This window comes from Bombina bombina, chromosome 1 (assembly GCF_027579735.1).
Source record: "Bombina bombina isolate aBomBom1 chromosome 1, aBomBom1.pri, whole genome shotgun sequence".
NCBI lineage: Eukaryota > Metazoa > Chordata > Amphibia > Anura > Bombinatoridae > Bombina > Bombina bombina.
In genome coordinates, this window is record NC_069499.1 from 569,357,219 (window position 1) to 569,381,447 (window position 24,229).

Genomic DNA, 24,229 nt, shown 5'->3' on the forward strand with positions numbered 1-24,229 from the left:
ATTATACTGATTCAGATACCACTGATCCTATAACCAGCCCTCCTCTGGCACTACCCATGAGCCAGTGTCACTACTGTGTCATTATATAGTGCTTGGTGTTATTATACTGATGCAGATACCACTGATCCTATAACCAGCCCTCCTCTGGCTATACCCATGAGCCAGTGTCACTACTGTGTCATTATATAGTGCTTGGTGTTATTATACTGATGCAGATACCACTGATCCTATAACTAGCCCTCCTCTGGCTATACCCATGTGCCAGTGTTACTACTGTGTCATTATATAGCGCTTGGTGTTATTATACTGATGCAGACACCACTGATCCTATAACTAGCCCTCCTCTGGCTATACCCATGAGCCAGTGTCACTACTGTGTCTTTGTATAGTGCTTGGTGTTATTATACTGATGCAGATACCACTGATCCTATAACCAAACTCTCCTCTGGCTATACCCATGAGCCAGTGTCACTACTGTGTCATTATATAGTGCTTGGTGTTATTATACTGATGCAGATACCACTGATCCTATAACCTGCCCTCCTCTGGCACTACCCATGAGCCAGTGTCACTACTGTGTCATTATATAGTGCTTGGTGTTATTATACTGATTCAGATACCACTGATCCTATAACCAGCCCTTCTCTGGCACTACCCATGAGCCAGTGTCACTACTGTGTCATTATATAGTGCTTGGTGTTATTATACTGATGCAGATACCACTGATCCTATAACCAGCCCTCCTCTGGCTATACCCATGAGCCAGTGTCACTACTGTGTCATTATATAGTGCTTGGTGTTATTATACTGATGCAGATACCACTGATCCTATAACTAGCCCTCCTCTGGCTATACCCATGTGCCAGTGTTACTACTGTGTCATTATATAGCGCTTGGTGTTATTATACTGATGCAGACACCACTGATCCTATAACTAGCCCTCATCTGGCTATACCCATGTGCCAGTGTTACTACTGTGTCATTATATAGTGCTTGGTGTTATTATACTGATGCTGACACCACTGATCCTATAACCAGCCCTCCTCTGGCACTACCCATGAGCCAGTGTCACTACTGTGTCATTATATAGTGCTGGCTGTTATTATACTGATGCAGATTCCACTGATCCTATAACCAGCCCTCCTCTGGCACTACCCATGAGCCAGTGTCACTACTGTGTTATTATATAGTGCTTGGTGTTATTATACTGATGCTGACACCACTGATCCTATAACTAGCCCTCCTCTGGCACTACCCATGAGCCAGTGTCACTACTGTGTCATTATATAGTGCTGGGTGTTATTATACTGATGCAGATACCACTGATCCTATAAACAGCCCTCCTCTGGCTATACCCATGAGCCAGTGTCATTACTGTGTCATTATATAGTGCTGGGTGTTATTATACTGATGAAGATACTACTGATCATATAACCAGCCCTCCTCTGGCTATACCCATGGGCCAGTATCACTACTGTTGTGTCATATAGTGCTGGGTGTTATTATACTGATGCAGATACCAGTGATCCTATAACCAGCCCTCCTCTGGCTATACCCATGAGCCAGTGTCACTACTGTGTCATTATTTAGTGCTGCGTGTTATTATACTGATGCAGATACCACTGATTCTATAACTAGCCCTCCTCTAGCTATAACCATATGTCAGTGTCACTACTGTGTCATTATATAGTGCTTGGTGTAATTATACTGATGCAGACACCACTGATCCTATAACCAGCTCTCCTCTAGCTATACCCATGTGCCAGTGTCACTACTGTGTCATTATATAGTGCTGGGTGTTATTATACTGATGCAGATACCACTGATCCTATAACCAGCCCTCCTCTGGCTATACCCATGTGCCAGTGTCACTACTATGTCATTATATTGTGCTTGGTGTAATTATACTGATGCAGACACCACTGATCCTATAACCAGCCCTCCTCTGGCTATACCCATGTGTCAGTGTCACTACTGTGTCATTATATAGTGCTTGGTGTAATTATACTGATGCAGACACCACTGATCCTATAACCAGCTCTCCTCTAGCTATACCCATGTGCCAGTGTCACTACTGTGTCATTATATAGTGCTGGGTGTTATTATACTGATGCAGATACCACTGATCCTATAACCAGCCCTCCTCTGGCTATACCCATGAGCCAGTGTCACTACTGTGTCATTATATAGTGCTGGGTGTTATTATACTGATGCAGACACCACTGATCCTATAACTACCCCTCCTCTGGCACTACCCATGAGCCAGTGTCACTACTGTGTCATTATATAGTGCTTGGTGTTATTATACTGATGCAGACACCACTGACCCTATAACCAGCCCTCCTCTAGCTATACCCATGAGCCAGTGTCACTACTGTGTCATTATATAGTGCTGGGTGTTATTATACTGATGCAGACACCACTGATCCTATAACTACCCCTCCTCTGGCACTACCCATGAGCCAGTGTCACTACTGTGTCATTATTTAGTGCTGTGTGTTATTATACTGATGCAGATACCACTGATCCTATAACCAGCCCTCCACTGGCTATACCCATGAGCCAGTGTCACTACTGTGTCTAACATGATTATATATAGGTATAGATATATACAGATATATAGGAATGTATATTTAGAAATATATAGAACATATTCTGCAGAACATTGTAATGTGAAACATTTACAGTAAATACATAGTTAAAACCTTTATTAAATATGAATATTGCATAAATATGTTTTTTCATCTTTTCATCTACTTAACAGTAAAGGGCTGCAATGCACGTATATATATATATGTCTTATGCGTGTACATATGCATTTATGTGTTTATATGTGTATATATGTCTGTAAATATATATATATACACATATAAATACATAAATGCATATGTATACATATATAGACATGTATATACACGTATATTTAGACATATATATGTATGTATGTCTATGTTATATCCCTTTGCCTGCCTTTATTTTTTAAGCCTTTGAGCCCTTATAACATTTGTGTGCAATATTTGTTTTTAATCATTTTTATTACATGGTTTTAGTATGAGTGTAACCGTACTTTGTGATGCATTTTGATGTGTTTTGTGCAACTTTTTGTTCGCAAAACAGTTAACCAGAGCTCTAAGGATGCTGTAATGATTCTAGCGTAAATCGCGATTGCACTAAAGTGATCGAGTTTACTTTCAACTCATAATTCTAGCAGTAAGCTCGATGAGTGCAAACCCGAGATATACCCCTATACACACACATATATATATATATATATATATATATATATATATATATATATATATATATGTATACTGTATATATATGATAAAGTTACAGTACTTGGTTGAATTTATTATCTCTGTTTAATTTATTTTTTTCTTTATGTGTGCTGATAACTTGTGATCTTATTTTTTACCCATTCATAGCAAAACAAGGTTCAAGTTTAAAGCAATTTTGAGAAACCAGTTTTCCTTTAAACGCACTGATAAAGCACTGTGCACATTATTAAATGGGTTTAGGGAATATACTAATTAGTTTTGTCCCAAACTGTTGACGATTTAACAATGCTGTAAAGCTCTGGGTAATTCTCCGGGGCTGAGAAGTGTGTCCTGGGCTAATATAACGTGAAGAGCAAAACCAATAAAAAATCATGTTCTTCTACCTCCTGCAGAGCAGTCATCACAACCATTCCCATAAACATCCAGTGAGGTTCTGTGGTTATTTGTAAAGATACAAGTTGAGATAATCTCTTCACAGGTGACAGAATAAAGCTCCTAGCTGGAGACATCACATCATTCAGTTCTATTCATGTGTATAGCAGGTTTCACTCACTGCTGATTTCTCATCTTGCAATAGCTCTTGTTCCAATGCAAGCTTAAAAAGCTTTGCAATTGCTGTGTATTTTACTAATAAGTCTCTCCCTGGATTTGTTAGGAATGATGCCTTTTTTTCACAGTCGACACGTTCCCATGGATACCTAGCAATTTGATTTGTTGTGGTCAAATTTCAAAACCTATTTCCTTGAAAGTAAAATACGGATCTCAAAGTGAATGTAGCTCCTGGCTAGGTAGTGGTCATTAAAATATAAAACTCTGTAATCCTCAATATATATAGTTATTGATTAAAAAAAAAAACTACATTATTTTATGCAGGGAAGGCTTAATTAGAGGAGAGCCACTTAATGTTAAATTCAAACATGCAGGCTAAATAAATTATCCATGGGAATATGTGAGAACATTTCTCATAAGAATTTAATAATCATGTGTTGGATATTCCGTTTCTGTAGAAATGTTACAACCAAGGCTGACACATAAGAACTATTTGGCTTAAATTTGAACTAATTTGGGTTTTAAAATAATCATCTATAAATGACAAAATACATCTTCTTTGGGCAGAAGCAATCACCCAGGGCTGAAATAGTCTGTCTGTGTGGTTAGACCATCTCTTTGATCCTTAACAGAGAAGTTTGAAAGAAAAGGGGAAGTTTTGCCCTAAAAATAATCTGCTACTGTAGGGTGCAGATGCAAGTTAAGATTATCCAGGCCTGTTTTGTTTTTTTGTTTTTTTTAAAAAAAGGTACATGCATTTTTTATGTAAAATCCTAATATTTGTACTGTTCTTTAATAATAACATACAATACAAATTGTATAGTGCGCACATGACAAATGATAAAAATAGTTTATGTGTACAAAGTGATAAAGAAAGACATGGCCACTGATTACAGGAGATTAAATTGTTTACAGGTAGGAAGGCTAGAGGGGTGTCTGAAAGTAAAGGAGACAGCTCTGTATACGCCATACACAAATAATGTAGGAGTCATAGGGTGTGTTAATAATAAATAAGAGATACATAGCTAATTGATGGAGTGAAATAAAATGTGAGCAAACTCCACTTCACAAAAAGCTTTCTAGTAGAATTTTTCAGTGTTATTGGGACTCATTTTGATTCATATTTTTTATTAAAGATATAAGTCATCTTCTTTAATGTCTTTTTGAAAAAAATCCTAGATGTGTTAATTGAAAGATTTTAATTAACATAGAGCAAGTGAATTGTGTTCAATAAATATTATTTTTTTATATCATGCATTCATGTAAAAAGTCTTCAGTTGAATATAAATTTAAATTCCATGACAGTAATAATCAAGAAAAGGAAACTGGGAGTTATTTTTAAGAAATGAAAGAAAGGGTAGCAATATATTAGACCAGCAGGAAATGCCAATAGTATACTAGTTGTATAGTTATACTGACCTAAGTAGTAAAAGAGTGTATGTGTCACTAACAAGACCTAATGCAATATAGAGTATTGCTAGGCAGTACCTACATATTACACATCTATATATATATAGTATATATATATATATATATATATATATATATATATATATATATATATATATATATAAAACATTTTAAAACTATTCCTAAAATTCTTAGGAAGCTACATTTATTCTAAAAGACTTCAGAAGCTTAGTATGTATAGTTTGATGGAGAGATAGAATCACAATATTAGTGATACGATAATAAACAAACTGCAACTTTCTTGATAATAATCATGGACAAATACATTGCAAAATGAGGACTTTATGTATTGCTTCACAAGGGTTTCAGAGATAACCCTTTTGACCTTTAACCTGATATTATAATAGTTGAAGTATTTTTCATCACTCAGTACCAAACTCAATAGTAGTGGAAGTAAGCTAAAGCCAAGCTTCTTAGAATGCTGCAGGGAAAATGTTCTTTTCTTGTCTATAAGATGTATAATTGATTAGCAAAAGTTCTGAGTACTTCTGATTGGGCATAAAACTGTCCTTCATAATATCTCTGTTTAAAGCTGAAGAGTCTCGGATGGCAGTAGCTGGCTCTGCTTGAGCCACGGCCTAGGCTGACTAACCCTGTAGCATGTTCTAATGATAAAAGGACAGAGTGGCATTGAAGACATTGGATTGAGCCTTAGTTATTGGGATGCATGAAGCATTTCTCCTGTCCCTCTCTTCCTTCCCTTAGCTCCCCATCTGACAGGTGAAAATGTACTCATTAGAAGGAATTTTATTCATCCTTATTTTATCATGTATTATTGAATACGGCAAGTAAGGAGTGCAGAAACTTTCAAAGAGGAGCAGGGTGAAATCTTAAGCAAACATCAAACATGCATGGATATACGGAGCCAGGCTCAGTGACAGATGCACTTTATTAACACAGTAGTATAAGCAGATGTACATATTCTTAATATTCAAAGCTTTCTTATATTTACCTGATCATTTATGTGTCTTCCTAATACACAGAGATGAGCATTATCAAGGTCATTCACACTTACAATGGCATAGGGGTGACCAGCTGTAAACCCCTCTTGTTGATAAAATCTTAAAGCTATTTTTTTTATTTATCCTAGTGAATCCCTCCCAGACGAGACACTGAGGAGAGCCAAACAGATTGGTTTCTCAGACAGATACATTGGGAAATGCCTGGGACTGACTGAAGCCCAAACAAGAGAGCTGAGGTTGAACAAGAACATCAAACCTTGGGTTAAGCAGGTGAGAGAGTATCTACAATGAAACCCAAATATTTAAAGGGACCTGGAAGGCAACATTAAACTTTAGTTTTTTAGAAACAGTTTACAATTTTAGACGTTTCATTTCCTTCGGTTATCAAACTTACCTCTTTATTTTGGTTGTTTTGATTGAAACGTTGCCCTTTTTCATGAGGTTATACTGATGTAGGCTCAGGACTGTGTAAGTGTCTTGACTCTTGAGCACAATGTAGCATCATGGCATAACATGTGTGTAGCACTGTCATACAAACAACTTGTAGAGGGAGGCTGCAGCAGGCAGTGCTGAGTTACAGCAGGGAATACCCACGCTTCTGCCCTCACTTACTACTACTTGCAGACACTGTTTGGATGTCTCCTATCCAAAGATAGATGCACTCTGAGTTTATGTTTATTAAACATCATTTCCAGCTATACTCATTTTCAGAAGTTTAGTTTTACAATACAGTGCACTCTAAGGGGCCCATTTATCAAGCTCCGGATGGAGCTTGAGGGCCTGTGTTTCTGGCGAGCCTAGCAGTTACGAAACAGCAGTCTAAAGACCGCTGCTCCATAACCCTGTCCGCCTGCTCTGAGCAGATCTCCGAGTACGATCGGATTGATTGACACCTCCCTGCTGGCGGCCGATTGGCCGCGAATTTGCAGGGGGTGGCGTTGCACCAGCAGCTCACAAGAGCTATATATGGAGAGAGGATTGCTCTCCGCATTCAGCGAGGTCTGGCGGACCTGATCCGCACTGACCTTTGATAAATATCCCCCTAAAGCTTCCTCTACAAGTTACTTGTATAACTGTGCTGCCACATAGTGGTCAAGACACATGCACACTCCTGATTCTAATTCTGTATGTACACCTTAAAAGGAACCAAGTTTTAACTAAGGAGGTGAAAATAAAGAGATACATTTAAAAAAATAGACATTTTTATAAAAGTATTAAACACTTGTCATTATTGTCACAGTAAGAAAAACTCACCGGACTAATTATCTAGTTTGCTTCTATATTTGTATGTAGTCAAGCACAGATAGCTAATGGAAATAAAAGTTACTCTAGTAAAACTATTTCCTGGACTTCTCCCTTTGTCTTTGATGTTAGTGACTTGAAGGAAAAACACTAATATTACATTAACAAATGGATTAAATTTATATTTTACAAAAAGTCAAGAAAGCGAGGTTTAGGGTAATATGCAATTAATTGTTTCCAGTTCTTCTCTGTCTCCATTACAATATTATCCTTTTTATCTGCAACGTACATCACCAGAACAGAGCCCTTTCTCCTCTTTTTTCTTTTCTTGACCTGATTCTCTTACACTATCTCATACCTGCTAAGTCCCATAATTAGCTGGTACATTTTTGGATAACATGGAACCTAAGCACCTTAGTTATACGGCTATTTTCTGTACCTGTGGTATTATTTTCGCCTGAACAAGAGATTTTGTTCCTTATTTTCACTTTACATTCTTTAACTCTACAGTCTAAGCGTAAAGCTAATAACATGTCAGGGTATATTTTAGAAATGTAGCTAAATTTTTATTAGAACAAGTTATTAGAAAAATTAAGTACTTTGCTTTTTATTTAGAGTTTGCAGTATTTTAAAGCCTTAATCAAATTTTTATTTGTTTTGTATGATCTTACTATGAAAGATGACATAAGTATCTCCTTTAATTGAATTGCTTTCTATGCTTAGTTTTACAACATTTATTAAATAGGACCCAATTTGTTTTAAAAGTAAAGTAATGTGTATTTATTAAGTCTAAAATTTTAGATATTGTTCATATTGATTTGCATGGATTTGCATATATGTTTTATGCAAAATTATAATTTTATTTTAAAAAAAACCTATAAATGTTACAGCAAATTGTATATTCACATAAAGTTATTTAAAACTACTCCTGTAATTTTCACAAACTTTCAGTATACAAACCGCTCCTGCAATTTTCAGAAAACCATAAAAATTTAGGCAATCTCCCTATTGTATATATCAGTATAGAAATATGCATATAATAAACATAGGGTCAAAATAAAAGTGGCATGCTATTTAATGATTTCGCTCACGCGCAAACTCCGCCAGAAGTAAACTTTTAACGTGCACAGGTTAGCATGCGTATCACAAGTTGAAAGTAAAATGTTTGCAAGTGAGCGAAAGCCAACACCCTCTAACTTGAGGACTTTGGATATTGCGACTGCACAGCTTCTTCTCCCCATAGACTTCAATAGAGACGCAAACTGGAAAAAACAGTTATTGCTTGCATGCTCACCCGACAGGAGTTAAACCTACAGCCATAAACCAAAGGTAGTTATGAATATTTTACATTCCATTGTTCTTCACATAGAAGAAAATGTTCTATTTATTTATAGGTATATACAGATATATATATATATATATATATATATATAAGGATATCTATTTAAAAAACAACAACATAGAGCATTGAAGAACATTGGAATGTAAAATATTTACATTACATTAAATAAAGCCAACAAAAGGGATCTCCTTGAAACAAAAATAACAGTTATTATACCTGTAAAACAATGCATTACTAATAAAAGGCAACATATTTATATCATTTTTCACATTGTTGGCACTACAGTTGTTTTCATAAATATGGGGGAAACTGGCAGAGAGTGGTGCTAAAATACTATGGGGACATATTGCCAGTATACAAATACTTGTGTTATGAATATATCCTTTTAATTCAGCTGGGTAACAAATGATTAGAACATACAGTATCTGCAGTGGACCCTGCAAAATTTCTAATGGGAAAAAAATGCAAATTAGCCCCAGTATTTAAAGAGACAGTCAAGTCAAAATTAAACTTCCATGATTCAGATAGGGCATCCAATTTTAAACAACTTTTTTTGTCAAATTTGCTTTGTTCTCTTGGTATTCTTTGTTAAAAACTAAACCTAGTTAGGTTCATAAACTGCTTTCTATGCTGTTAAAGGCCGCCTCTTATCTCAGTGCATTTTGACAGTTTTTCACAGTTAGACAATGCTAGTTCATGTGTGCCATATTGTTAACATTGTGCTCACTCCCGTGAAGTCAGCACTGATTGGCTAAAATGCAAATCTGTCAAAAGAACTGAGATAATGGGGCCGTCTGCAGTGGTAAAACACACAGTGGTAAAAAGTGTATTAATATAACAGTTTGTTATGTAAAACTCGGGAATGGGTAATAATGGGATTATCTATCTTTTTAAACAATGAACATTTTCAAGTAGACTGTCCCTTTAAATATTAAATAGTAAATGTACAGAAATTTTTAACAAATCAGATTTTTTTTTCTTCAATTTTAAACTTACATAATAAAGCATTGATGTATTTTCTTCAGGGAGGTAAATGTACTAAGTTGTATGAAGACAATATAATTTTCTGGTTAAATAGATGATAAGAGACTTATATAAATTACATACGGTGAATGAACTGCAATTAAACAAATCTTTCCCATTCTCTCATGCATGTACACTAAGATATGAAGCTGTTGATAATGCTTTATTGAACTTGCTCAGTCTAATAATATAAGGATGGTAGGGGCTGTCTCACTGGAGAGTCCTGTCTATTATTAGTAAATCGAGGCCACCTTTTTTAAAGTGAAATAATTGGAGAATAACTGAATTGTCCTGACATGTAAAAATATAGTTATGCCTCTCTTCTTGATGCTAAGGGGATAAAGTGGCTGACTTTCTAAAAAATGATTGGTGAGGTAACAGCTTCCTGAACCAATCAGAGCACCTAGCAAGAGCATCAACAGTGTTTCAATTGGTTTATAGAGTCATTATAAGGTAATCTTCCTTTTCAATTGTCATCCCACAGCTTAACCTGCTCTTTACTAGGCAATTTCATTTTCCATTTTCATCATTTCTTATATCACCCACAAAGCAATTTCTGTGCTGCTTCTCTCAAGCTCCCATTGAAGCACTGACATTCCGCTGAAGTGGTAATTAAACAGTATATAAAAACCTGTAATCATGAAACATCAGGAGCTGACCTGGTTTAAACGTGCAGCATCTGGCTCTAACAAACTAGCCGCGCTGCTATTTCCCGAGGTGCTAACATTGTTTTATGGGCTAATACTTTATTTTAAGTGCCCCGTCATTACCAGAATCATTTTACATTCATGGGAAGTGTCTGTGTTTTAATGAAGTTACTTGGTATGCGCTGTTGTAACACGAATATATTTGTAGATTTGATCCTGCCATTTGCCGTGAGGTAATAGAATTTCTGCGTAAGCTAATTACGGCCAAATCCCCAAGTTACAGAACAACGCCTTGTCATAGAAAGAACCTAGGGTGAAATTGGAAGCACATCTGACCTGATATGCCATTTCACTCTATTGCAAGGTTACCTTTAGACTGCAAGTTCTACTGTGCAAAGAGTATCCGTGTCTTAATGAATGTGGCCTAGATTTAAATCTTACAGAGTTTGTGGTACACAAACATCTGAATTAATGTGGCTATTTTTAGGATTTCATGCTGCCATGCCCACATTGCATGTATGAAAAATCCAAAAGATCTATAAATAAAAAAGCTGGATTTGTAATCACACAACTACCTGTAAGTAACATGATTTTTAATAGTTTAAAAGAAATACAGAAACAAAAATTAAAAGGACATTAATTAAATCTTGCTTTTGTGCATAAACATGCAAGTGCTAAAAACCAAATAGCTGGTTTAGACTATTTGCAGTTTTTGGAAAATCTAGGTTAATTAATTTGCTTTTTGGCTTCATTAGGGAGCGTGGGACAAAGCACAATTTTTACACAAAATGTGTTGTGTAAATGTCCCTTTAAATAGCCAGTTGGTAAGATGAACAAATGTATTCATTGTATTTACTTGATTACAGTTCATTTTTAATTACTTTTTTTACTATCTAAGCATTTATTTGCAACTACAGAGACAATATTTTTATGATCATATTCGTCTCATAGTTTAAAAGTCTGTGTCGATAGGTATGTTAAGATCTTAATAATACCAAGAAACAATTATGGTTTATTAAAAAATGTCTGTCTGTCTCTATCTATCTATCTATCTATCTATCTATCTATCTATCAATCAAATACCCCTCCCACAGTCAATCACATTTTATATTGTCATATGAACACAATTCCTGATGATACTACTAAACAATCTGGGTAACATTAAGCAAATATTTAAAATTATTTTTGTCTCTTTCAGATTGATACACTAGCTGCTGAATACCCAGCCATAACAAACTATCTCTACCTCACCTACAATGGACAGGTACAGTACAAAAAAGTATTTCTTAGGAACCATTGAATGATTGTACAGTACTTAGCTTTTAAAAAGAAAAGGTATAGTTTAGTGCAATATTAAAATCACAGTTAAATCCCCAAAGAATGCTTAATTATGCACAATAAAAACTGTGCAGTGAACATAAATGATTTATTTTGCCATCCTTTAACTGTAATTTATCACTTTCAATTGTGGTTATTCCTCTTCCTTGTAGACAGGCCAGAGTGCATCATGGAACATGCTACAAAGTAATTGCTTGATTAGTACATGAGTTCATTCATATACTGTATGTCTTTAATTGGCCATAACAAAGGAAATTTGAAAAACAAACTCACCAGTCTTTTCCATGGACTAGTGGATTATTAAATGTTTTTGCTCTCCAAGGCACTGGGAAACCTGCCGTGTATATTTGTGTGTGGTGTGTCTGTATGTATGTATATATATATATATATATATATATATATATATATATATATATAAACTGTATATGTATATATATATATATATATATATATATATATATATATATATATATATACACACACACACAAAACACAGAAATAGACTGAACTCTCAAACCGGACTGGGTGCACATTCTATGACCCTGCAAAACTCACAGCCCTGGGTGCTCAACAGCACTCATAGAAAGCTGCAAATCTTTCAGGGACTCAGGCAGTTAACCCCAGATAAGCCTGGGTGCAAAGCCCATAGGGAAATGTACCCAGTCTGGTTTGAGAGTGCAATCCATTTCCATGTTTTGTATTTATCTAGATAAATAAAATACATTGTGTGGTTGTAGGTTAGGGACTGTGAATGTGCTAAAATGTAAAATACTAAGAAGTGATATCAGATAACTTTATTGGAGTTAGGCAGAGATTTATTTAAAGTGTTAAAATGAGTTAACATAATCTATAATTGTAATTCTGCTATTCTAATACACCATGTAATTTGCTGATGGAGAGATTGCATGATTTTGTTACAAATAAAAAAGAAAAGCTGTACGATATGCAGCACAATCTTAGCTTGTCTTTAATGGCTGTCCAATGCAAAAGAAATGTTTTCGTTGTAAAAAAATACACTGCTCATGTTGTTGCTTCATGCAATGGGGAAGATAAAGCATGGCCTCACATTGCCCCTGATGATCTAAAGCTCTCAGGGCTAGTGAGATTATTAAAGAGTGCTCCTCAGTCCTTCAGCTTCCCTAGTGGAATGATCTAAAGCCACTTTTTACCCTGAAAACAGTGTGTCTCGCTAAGGGTGTATATTGTATTTTCGTATGAAAAGTGCACAATAACATTTGTATTATAAACATCATACAAAACAAATAACCATTCACACAAAAATAAGCAGGGGAAAATTGTATTGTTAAGGTGCATTAAAAATTGTAACAAAATCATATTTGACCTAAAACGTAAAATTTGTATGTAAATTACACTGGAATAAATCGTATTAAATATGCACAGCTTTTCTCAAAACACTCAATTCTTAATACCCTAATAGAAAAACACATGCATACGAAAATATAGGCAAATGTAAGATGCTATACACAGAAAGTAGTGTCATTTAATTTATATTGGCTGCAGGATTTAATTTTGAAAGTGCGCCTCCCGCTCCCTGCTAACTTCGCTCTATATTGCAAAGAGTCTCTATCCATCAAGCTCCATTACTTTCAATAGGAGACTTCTTGCTACTCGCAGGGACTGCCCCTTTTTTTTATGATCATTCCACTAGGGCAGCCCCTGAGACAATTTGCGAGAAAAACTAGGTCTGATCTGGCGAGGATTAGATCATCACACCTATTAAGTATTAAAATTTATCAGTTTCTCTCAATGCTTCTTGTAATTCTCAGAACATTTCTTATGACTCACTCCCACTGTTACTAATATATCTTCTTTATCTCACATTTAGGAACATGATATTAAATTTGATGATCATGGAATGATGGTTCTGGGCTGTGGCCCATATCATATAGGTACATTTTACTTGTCTTCCTCTTGAAACTATATTGAAATTATATTGATGACAATATTTAACATGTTCATACTTGTCTGAATATGAAAAAACCCAGGCAAATCCTTTAAAAATAGTATCAAGCTAAGATTTTGATTTCTCCTTCTCTTCACCTTCTAGTGGGCCCTGTCTGTCGTACCCACTCATGTTAAGCTTGCATGAATCCACTTTTCCACCTCTCAAGATTATTAGAAAAAAGTGTATTTATATACTACAATGTTCGTTTGTAAAGTTCTCTGTTTTTGCCTTTAAGGTTTCAAAATGTTCTGTGTATACTTCTTTTATGACATGAGAACCCTTTTCATAAGAGAATCAAATGTTACATCAGAAAATAAATGAAATAACATTAGATTTAAAGGCATGTTGTGAGTTTTAACAGACACCATAAACAAATCCTTTAATGTCCAACAACATTGGGATATTTTATATTATTTTAATTTTGTAATGAAAAACGCTGTTTCACTTGTTTTATTGTTTTTGTGTTGCCGACACAACTGAAACTGGAATTATTTATTCTAAATTTGGGGCGGATGAAGAGTAGAAATTAAGTGTTTGATTGTGTCATATGTAGTACAAATTACATGATTTTAGATGTACTTTCAGCATCTAAGTATACTTCATTATGTAGATTACATTAATTGTCATATTTGATGTAACTTATAAATTATTAAATATATTAATTTTATGTGATGCAGAGAAGTTCATGGCTATAAAAAAATAACTGAATATATTAGACAGATTACAATGTGCCAGGCTGGGGTTTGTCGGAGGTCCATGACAGTTAACCATAAATGAGTAGGTAGCCTAGATAGAACTATTATATACCTTATTGCAGGAATATAAACATACTCATGTGCAATAAGTCAGAGGTAACATACAGTCAGGTGTGCCTAGCAGCATGCTCTAAGGGTGAGTATGACCAAAAGGGTAGGGACGCACTGAGTATGACCAGCGGTGCTGGTACAGGATGAGTATGGTCAGCATTGCAGGTAGAAGATGAGTATGACCAGCAGGGCAGACACAGGCTTGGTATGTCCAGCAGGGCAAGTAGATAGTGAGTATAGTCAACAATGCAGATAGATGTTTCAGTATGACCACCATGACAAGTACAGTCTGAATATGACCACCAGGGCACATTCAGACTGAGCATGACCAGCAGGGCAGGTACAGACTGAGCATGACCAGCAGGGCAGGTACAGAATGAGTATGGCCAGCAGGTCAGGTATAAGCTGAGTATGGTAAGCAGGATTATTACCAGTAGGTCAGGTACAGGATGAGTATAGCTAACAGGGCAGAAAGATACTGAGTATGGTTTGCAGGATGGGTATAGACTGAATATAAACAATTGGGTAGGTTGAGCCTGAGTATGACTAGCAGGCCAGGTACAGGATGAGTATGACCAGCTGGACAGCTAAAGAATAAATATGGTCATTAGTCAAGTAGAGGCTACGTATGGTCAACAGGGCATGTAGAGGATGAATATGACCAACAGGGCAGGTACAGAATGAGTATGGTCAGAAGGACAAGTAGAAGTTGAATATGGTCAGCAGGGTAGGTACATACTGAGTATGTCAAGCAGAGCAGATATACAATGAATAGGACCAGCAAAGCAGGCAGTAGATGAGTATGACCAGCAGGGTGGGAACAGGATGTGTGATCAGCTGGGTAGATACATTGTATCACTGGTGCAGAACAAGTATTGGTATTCAAGGTGACAATCGGCACTAGTACAGTGACTGACTTTAAAAATTCATGTTAAGTCCACTTCTTCTCTGACACTTTTTAATGAATTATTTTTTTAAACAGGCAGTAGTGTTGAGTTTGACTGGTGTGCAGTCTCCAGCATCCGTACATTGCGCCAGCTTGGCAAGAGAACTGTAGTCGTGAACTGCAATCCAGAGACAGTCAGCACAGACTTCGATGAGTGTGACAAACTGTACTTTGAAGAGCTCTCACAGGAGAGAATTTTAGATATATTCCAACAAGAGGTAAGTGAAAATATCCTGATTAGAGTCAAAGATGAAGGTGGGTATTGCAGGAAAGATTCAATGTTTAGTGGGCCTGTAAAACCAACCACAGATAGGGTTTCTTTAAAAAAATGTGGCTATGTACTTTAAAAGCTATGTTTGAGATAAACGGTTTACTCTGGAAAGCAGGGTAAGCTTATTTGAGTGCTTGTTATGTGTAGTGAGGAAAGAGTTAAAGGGGCGTATATAGTATAAAATAAAGCATTGCTATTTGATTATTATTATTATCGGTTATTTGTAGAGTGCCAACAGATTCCGCAGCGCTATAAACATAGACGGTATACAAGGTAGCAATTATAGGGATCAAATGGGTAGATGGTCCTGCCTAGAGTCACACTGTCGTATTCAGCTCTTGTGAAGGTGATCTGCAAGCAGTTGGGCTCTTAGGCTTACATTCTAAGGGGGTTCATGGCGGATATCAATGGATGAGAGGAACTGGTATTAGGAAAGGTTAGTGTAGGTTGTAGGCATCCCTGAATAGTAGAGTCTTTAGGGAGTGCTTGAAGCTTTTAAAACTAGGGGAGAGTCTTGTGGAGCGAGGCAGAGAGTTCCACAAGATGGGAGCCAGTCTGAGAAGTCCTATAAACGGGAAAGTGAGGAGGTAACAAGAGAGGAGGAGAGAAGGAGATAGTGAGCAGAGCGGTTTAAAGGGACATTAAACTGCTGTGCACAACTACAAAATAATAGTAACTACTCACTATGTTATTGAATTTCTATCTATTCCTGCAGCTCTTTTCAAATCAGTTTTCCTGTTTTAATAGTGTAAAGATACCAGATACTGAAGTTTTGCCTCTTCATACTGAGCACTGCCATCTTGAAACTCAGGTATTCTCATAGCCTGTGACAGAGGTAGTGAACACTCACAGATCAGTAATATTGTCCACTTTTTTACAGCTAAATCATTTGCTTGGAATTAGCGTGCATGATACATAATGTACATATACATTTTTGCGTTCTTTAAATAGTTTTACAGTTGCACAAAATATATTTAAAATGTATTCAACAATAATATAGAGCAATACAGCCACAGCAAAAATGTACATCTCCTGCTTTGTATCAAGAACGTAACCTGAAGCATTTTATACAGTTGTTAAAAAGTTGACAACCTCATTGATATAGAAATAAACACAGCTTCTGTGACAATACTTGAGCTCCAAGATGGCTTTGCCCATAAAAAGAGGCAGAGCTTTAGTATCTGGCACCTTTACGCTGTTAAAACAGGAAAACTGATTTGAAAAGAGCTGCGGGAACATAGTGAGTAGTCACTATTATTTTGTAGTTGTGCAGAGCAATTTGATGTCCCTTTAAGCCAGGAACAATGTTTTGAACAGATGTCCTTATAAATGTGTTAGTAAAAATTCTTGGATGTATTTACACTGTGCTATTGGCTCATTTACACCCCAAAATGTTCATGGCATATACAGTAGTTTACTGTCTCTTTAAATATGCCAAAGTGCTAACATTAATTCCCCTAAACTAGACTATTGCTCGAGAGATGAAAAATAACTTTGGACTTGCGGTATGAGCAAAAAATAGAAACTTTATTGATTAAAGGGCCACTAAACCCAAAATATTTCTTTCATGATTCAGATAGAACATACAAATTTATACAACATTACTATTTACTTCTATTATTTATTTTGCTTCATTTTTTAGATATCCTTATTTGAAGAAAAAGCAATGCATATGGGTGAGCCAATTACATGAGGCTTTTATATGCAGCAACCAATCAGCAGTTACTGAGCATATCTAGATATGCTTTTCATCATAGAATATCAAGAGAATAAAACAAATTAGATAATAGAAGTAAATTAGAAAGATGTTTAAAATTGCATTCTCTTGAAAGAATCATGAAAGAAAAAAGGTGGGTTTCATGTCCCTTTAAGCTTGAGTGCACAATATCACTAAGGTGTTTCTTCTCTGTTAGTGATATAGCCCTTAAAGGGACATGAAACCCAAAACAATTCTTTTATGATTTAGATAGAGCATGCAATTTTAAACAACTTTCCAAATTATTCTATTATCTAATTTGCTTCATTCTATTGATATCCTTTGTTTAAGGAGAAATAATGCACTATTGGGAGCTAGCAGAAAGCCAACGACAATGTCCAGTTACCCATCAGCAGGTTCTGAGCCTACCTAGGTATACTTTTCAACAAAGGATACAAAAAAAACACAAAATAAATTAGATAATGGAAATAAACTTGAAATGTATTTAAAATTGCATGTTCTATCTGAATCATGAAAGAACAATCACGGGGTTAATGTCCCTTTAATATAGAGAACATTTAAATGTAATTAAAATAAACCATTTTGTTGTATTGATTATGTACTAAAAAAAATATATTTTTAGTTAATAATCTCCCTCACTCTGACCATCCTACATTTGCAATGGAATTTGGGAACCTTTGCACACTAAAGAAAGGTTATACTAAATGTAAAATCTAATGGAAGATCTAGTGTAATAGGAAATAGCATATTAGTAGGCCAATTGGGTTTTATCTACAATTATATTATATTCTGTACATCCATAGACTGTTACAAAAGATTATAATAGAACTGTAATCTGTTGTCATTTTACATTGTGACTAGCAGAAAGCTCTGTTATCAAAGCTCAGAGAATTCTATTAAAATAGCTAAGACTGAAAATAAAAAAAAATGACAAAACCCCCCCAAAAAGTTCTTTAATATAAAAAAGGGAAACAAGATGAAAATTGAGAATATATGTAACGTAAACTGGGAACTGGGTTTGTTGCCAAAGAAAGTACAGTTATTGAACAAATTCTTTTATATGGTATTATACAATGGGGAAAAAACATTTAAATAATGTGAAACAATGGAACAATGATCTATTTAATTGATTTCTTGGCAAGCAGAGGAAGATGCCAGACAATAAAATGATGATATAAAGGGAGTGAAGGATATGCAGTAAGGGCTGCCTTATTTTGTTTAGAAACATGTTTTGGGTAGGATATTAAAGGGCAGTGAATTTATAGAACATACATCACAGTTAGGTTGTGAAAGTAAAATTTGCTATAGCATTTGATAATTGCACTATTGCTTGAAGAAAACTATGGGCCAGATTACAAGTGTTGCAGTTATAATAGCGCACACAATAACCAATATAACTGGACCGCGCTACCATTAGCGCACAACTTTGATATTACAAGCCCATGGTAAAGCGGAAGGGCTAGAGCGTCCGACTTCACTTACGTGCAACCTATACTTCCAATTAATATCGCAACCTAGCTAATTTGCGCTGGTATTACAAGTTGAAAGTTATATTTTGCTTTTGAGCGAAAGTTGAAACAGTGCTAGAATATGTAGCACTTGAGACCTGAAGTAAACATGAGGGGTTAAAAATGTTTGCACATTAAAATAAAACTATTAAACACATATATACACTTTAAAAAAACAAAAAACATTTAGGTGAGATACAAAAAGCATCAAAGAACATAATTATTGAATAGTGTTGGTGGAGTGAGGTCCTTTATTACCTATTACGTACGAGTATAAAATAACAAAGACTAATAAAATAGGTCCTAATTAGCTGCTGATTCTTCTTTATCCAGCAATGTGATGGCTGCATCATCTCTGTGGGTGGCCAGATCCCTAACAACTTGGCTGTGCCACTTCATAAGAATGGAGTGAAGATTATGGGCACCAGTCCTCTGCAGATCGATAGAGCGGAGGACAGATCCGTTTTCTCTGCTGTCCTTGATGAGCTCCAGATTGCCCAAGCACCCTGGAAGGCAGTGAATTCTCTGGTAAGGCAGCTTTTTAAAATACAATAATAATTTTTTATTATTATTGCTAAAATATAATCACAACACTTATTATCATTATTAATATAATTTTAGTAATCTTATGAATGCCAATACATCACCCAGTTCTATGACATTAGTCTGAGATCGCCCTGTCCTTGAGTCATTATTAACTGTAAGCCACTTTACATTAATTGATCAACCAGACAGGTGGACTCATGAGCTTAGTAATTTATCAATTTACTCAGCAAATGGTTGAAGATCTCATCCATGTGATAGATCTCATTAAATGCTGTGGTCTTCTATACAATAAATACAGAAATCAGTATCAAATTTGCCAACTTTTTATGAAATAGTTAACACAAATAATAATTCACAAGGAGATATTTATGTGAAATAAAATACATCTCTGTCTGTAGCAATAAAACATTTTGAGCTAAATCTCAGTTTGCTAATTATTTTATCTAGTGGACATCAAGCATCCAAAATGTTTTAATTGGTCCATGTAATAATTTTTTTGTTACCTTTACACAGGATGATGGGTTGCAGTTTACAAAGAGTGTTGGCTATCCATGCTTGCTCCGTCCTTCGTATGTACTGAGGTAATTCATATCTATTGATGATCAGAAATGTGTGAGAGGAAGCCATTTATCTCACTTCTCACTAGCCACTATGTAGTTTGTTAAAGGGACAATCTACACTAAAATTCTTATTGTTTAAAAAGATAGATAATGGCTTAACTACCCATTCCCTAGCTTTGCACAACCAACATTGATATATTAATATACTTTATAACATTTAAACCTCTAAATTTCTGCTTGTTTCTAGGCCACTACAGACAGCCTCTTATCGCATGTTTTTTTTATTTGCTTTTCACAGCAGGAAAATGCTGTTATTGTGGTCAATATAGATAACATTGTGTTCATGCCGAGGAGTTATTTAAGAGTTAGCACAACACAGTACTAAATGCAAGTCAATATATAATAAATAAAAAGTCATGTGATCAGGGGGCTGTCAGAAGATGATGAGATACAAAGTAAACACAGAGGTAAAAAGTATATTAAAGGGACACTGAACCCACATTTTTTCTTTTGTGATTCAGATAGACCATGCAATTTTAAGCAACTTTCTAATTTACTCCTATTATCAAAATGTTTTCATTCTCTTGGTATCTTTATTTGAAATGCAAGAATGTAAGTTTAGATGCCGGCCCATTTTTGGTGAACAACCTGGGTTGTTCTTGCTGATTGGAGGATAAATTCATCCACCAATAAAAAAGTGCTGTCCAGAGTACTGAAGCAAAAAAAAAAAGCTTAGATGCCTTCTTTTTCAAATAAAGATAGCAAGAAAACGAAGAAAAATTGATAATAGGAGTAAATTACAAAGTTTCTTAAAATTGCATGCTCTCTCTGAATCACAAAAGAAAAATATTGGGCTCAGTGTCCCTTTAATATAACTGTGTTGGTTATGCAAAGCTGAGGAAAGGGTAATAAAGTGATTATATATATTTTAAAACAATAAAAATTCTATTGTAGACTGTCCCTTTAAATTTATAGGCTGAATAAGACAGAGATTAAATTGAATACTATGGGGTCAATTTATCAAAGGCTTCGAAAGCCTTACGTCCCCTTATGACTACAGGTTCTCACAAGAGAAACTGCACACCGTATTTAACAAGCAGCGGTAATCAGACCGCTGCTTTCCTAACCTTTTGCCACCTCTAAGGAGTAAGGCCTAGATTTGGAGTTTGGCGGTAGATGGGCTGTTAACGCTACGCTGGCTTTTTTCTGGCCGCACCATAAAATTAACTCTGGTATCGAGAGTTCAAAAAAATGCTGCGTTAGGCTCCAAAAAAGGAGCGTAGAGCATTTTTACCGCAAATGCAACTCTCGATACCAGAGTTGCTTACGGACGCGGCCAGCCTCAAAAACGTGCTCGTGCACGATTCCCCCATAGGAAACAATGGGGCTGTTTGAGCTGAAAAAAAACCTAACACCTGCAAAAAAGCAGCGTTCAGCTCCTAACGCAGCCCCATTGTTTCCTATGGGGAAACACTTCCTACGTCTGCACCTAACACTCTAACATGTACCCCGAGTCTAAACACCCCTAACCTTACACTTATTAACCCCTAATCTGCCGCCCCCGCTATCGCTGACCCCTGCATTATATTATTAACCCCTAATCTTCCGCTCCGCAAACCGCCACAACTTACATTATCCCTATGTACCCCTAATCTGCTGCCCCTAACACCGCCGACCCCAATATTATATTTATTAACCCCTAACCTGCCCCCCACAACGTCGCCGACACCTGCCTACACTTATTAACCCCTAATCTGCCGAGCGGACCTGAGCGCTACTATAATAAAGTTATTAACCCCTAATCCGCCTCACTAACCCTATCATAAATAGTATTAACCCCTAATCTGCCCTCCCTAACATCGCCGACACCTAACTTCAATTATTAACCCCTAATCTGCCGACTGGAGCTCACCGCTATTCTAATAAATGTATTAACCACTAAAGCTAAGTCTAACCCTAACACTAACACCCCCCTAACTTAAATATAATTTAAATCTAACGAAATTAATTAACTCTTATTAAATAAATTATTCCTATTTAAAGCTAAATACTTACCTGTAAAATAAATCCTAATATAGCTACAATATAAATTATAATTATATTGTAGCTATTTTAGGATTAATATTTATTTTACAGGCAACTTGGTAATTATTTTAACCAGGTACAATAGCTATTAAATAGTTAAGAACTATTTAATAGTTACCTAGTTAAAATAATTACAAAATTACCTGTAAAATAAATCCTAACCTAAGTTATAATTAAACCTAACACTACCCTATCAATAAATTAATTAAATAAAATACCTACAATTACCTACAATTAACCTAACACTACACTATCAATAAATAAATTAAATACAATTGCTACAAATAACTACAATTACATAAACTAACTAAAGTACAAAAAATAAAAAAGAACTAAGTTACAAAAAATAAAAAAATATTTACAAACATAAGAAAAATATTACAACAATTTTAAACTAATTACACCTACTCTAAGCCCCCTAATAAAATAACAAAGACCCCCAAAATAAAAAAATGCCCTACCCTATTCTAAATTAATAGAGTTAAAAGCTCTTTTACCTTACCAGCCCTGAACAGGGCCCTTTGCGGGGCATGCCCCAAGAAAATCAGCTCTTTTGCCTGTAAAAAAAAACATACAATACCCCCCCCCAACATTACAACCCACCACCCACATACCCCTAATCTAACCCAAACCCCCCTTAAATAAACCTAACACTAAGCCCCTGAAGATCTTCCTACCTTGTCTTCACCTCAACAGGTATCACCGATCCTTCCTGGCATCCGGTGCTGAAGAGGTCCAGAAGAGGCTCCAAAGTCTTCCTCCTATCCGGCAAGAAGAGGACATCCGGACCGGAAAACATCTTCTCCAAGCGGCATCTTCGATCTTCTTCCATCTGGTGCGGAGAGGGTCCATCTTGAATCAGCCGACGCGGATCCATCCTCTTCTTCCGGCGTCTCCCGACGAATGACGGTTCCTTTAAGGGACGTCATCCAAGATGGCGTCCCTCGAATTCCGATTGGCTGATAGGATTCTATCAGCCAATCGGAATTAAGGTAGGAATATTCTGATTGGCTGATGGAATCAGCCAATCAGAATCATGTTCAATCCTATTGGCTGATCCAATCAGCCAATCAGATTGAGCTCGCATTCTATTGGCTGATCGGAACAGCCAATAGAATGCGAGCTCAATCTGATTGGCTGATTGGATCAGCCAATAGGATTGAACTTGATTCTGATTGGCTGATTCCATCAGCCAATCAGAATATTCCTACCTTAATTCCGATTGGCTGATAGAATCCTATCAGCCAATCGGAATTCGAGGGACGCCATCTTGGATGACGTCCCTTAAAGGAACCGTCATTCGTCGGGAGATGCCGGAAGAAGAGGATGGATCCGCGTCGGCTGATTCAAGATGGACCCGCTCCGCACCGGATGGAAGAAGATCGAAGATGCCGCTTGGAGAAGATGTTTGCCGGTCCGGATGTCCTCTTCTTGCCGGATAGGAGGAAGACTTTGGAGCCTCTTCTGGACCTCTTCAGCACCGGATGCCAGGACGGATCGGTGATACCTGTTGAGGTGAAGACAAGGTAGGTAGATCTTCAGAGGCTTAGTGTTAGGTTTATTTAAGGGGGGTTTGGGTTAGATTAGGGGTATGTGGGTGGTGGGTTGTAATGTTGGGGGGGGGTATTGTATGTTTTTTTTTACAGGCAAAAGAGCTGATTTTCTTGGGGCATGCCCCGCAAAGGGCCCTGTTCAGGGCTGGTAAGGTAAAAGAGCTTTTAACTCTATTAATTTAGAATAGGGTAGGGCATTTTTTTTATTTTGGGGGTCTTTGTTATTTTATTAGGGGGCTTAGAGTAGGTGTAATTAGTTTAAAATTGTTGTAATATTTTTCTTATGTTTGTAAATATTTTTTTATTTTTTGTAACTTAGTTCTTTTTTATTTTTTGTACTTTAGTTAGTTTATGTAATTGTAGTTATTTGTAGCAATTGTATTTAATTTATTTATTGATAGTGTAGTGTTAGGTTAATTG

At 36.1% G+C, this 24,229-nt stretch overlaps 1 protein-coding gene across 1 annotated transcript in view; it reads left to right on the forward strand.

The window, feature by feature from the left end:
* CPS1 (carbamoyl-phosphate synthase 1) overlaps positions 1 to 24,229 on the forward strand; it is a 187,044-nt gene that overhangs the window by 95,770 nt on the left and 67,045 nt on the right. Inside the window, exons 22-27 of the mRNA XM_053698785.1 lie at positions 6,388 to 6,529; positions 11,712 to 11,777; positions 13,698 to 13,761; positions 15,606 to 15,787; positions 19,399 to 19,593; positions 20,125 to 20,192. Of these exons, the coding sequence (XP_053554760.1) occupies positions 6,388 to 6,529; positions 11,712 to 11,777; positions 13,698 to 13,761; positions 15,606 to 15,787; positions 19,399 to 19,593; positions 20,125 to 20,192 (717 nt within the window). The remainder of the gene's footprint in view (positions 1 to 6,387; positions 6,530 to 11,711; positions 11,778 to 13,697; positions 13,762 to 15,605; positions 15,788 to 19,398; positions 19,594 to 20,124; positions 20,193 to 24,229) is intronic.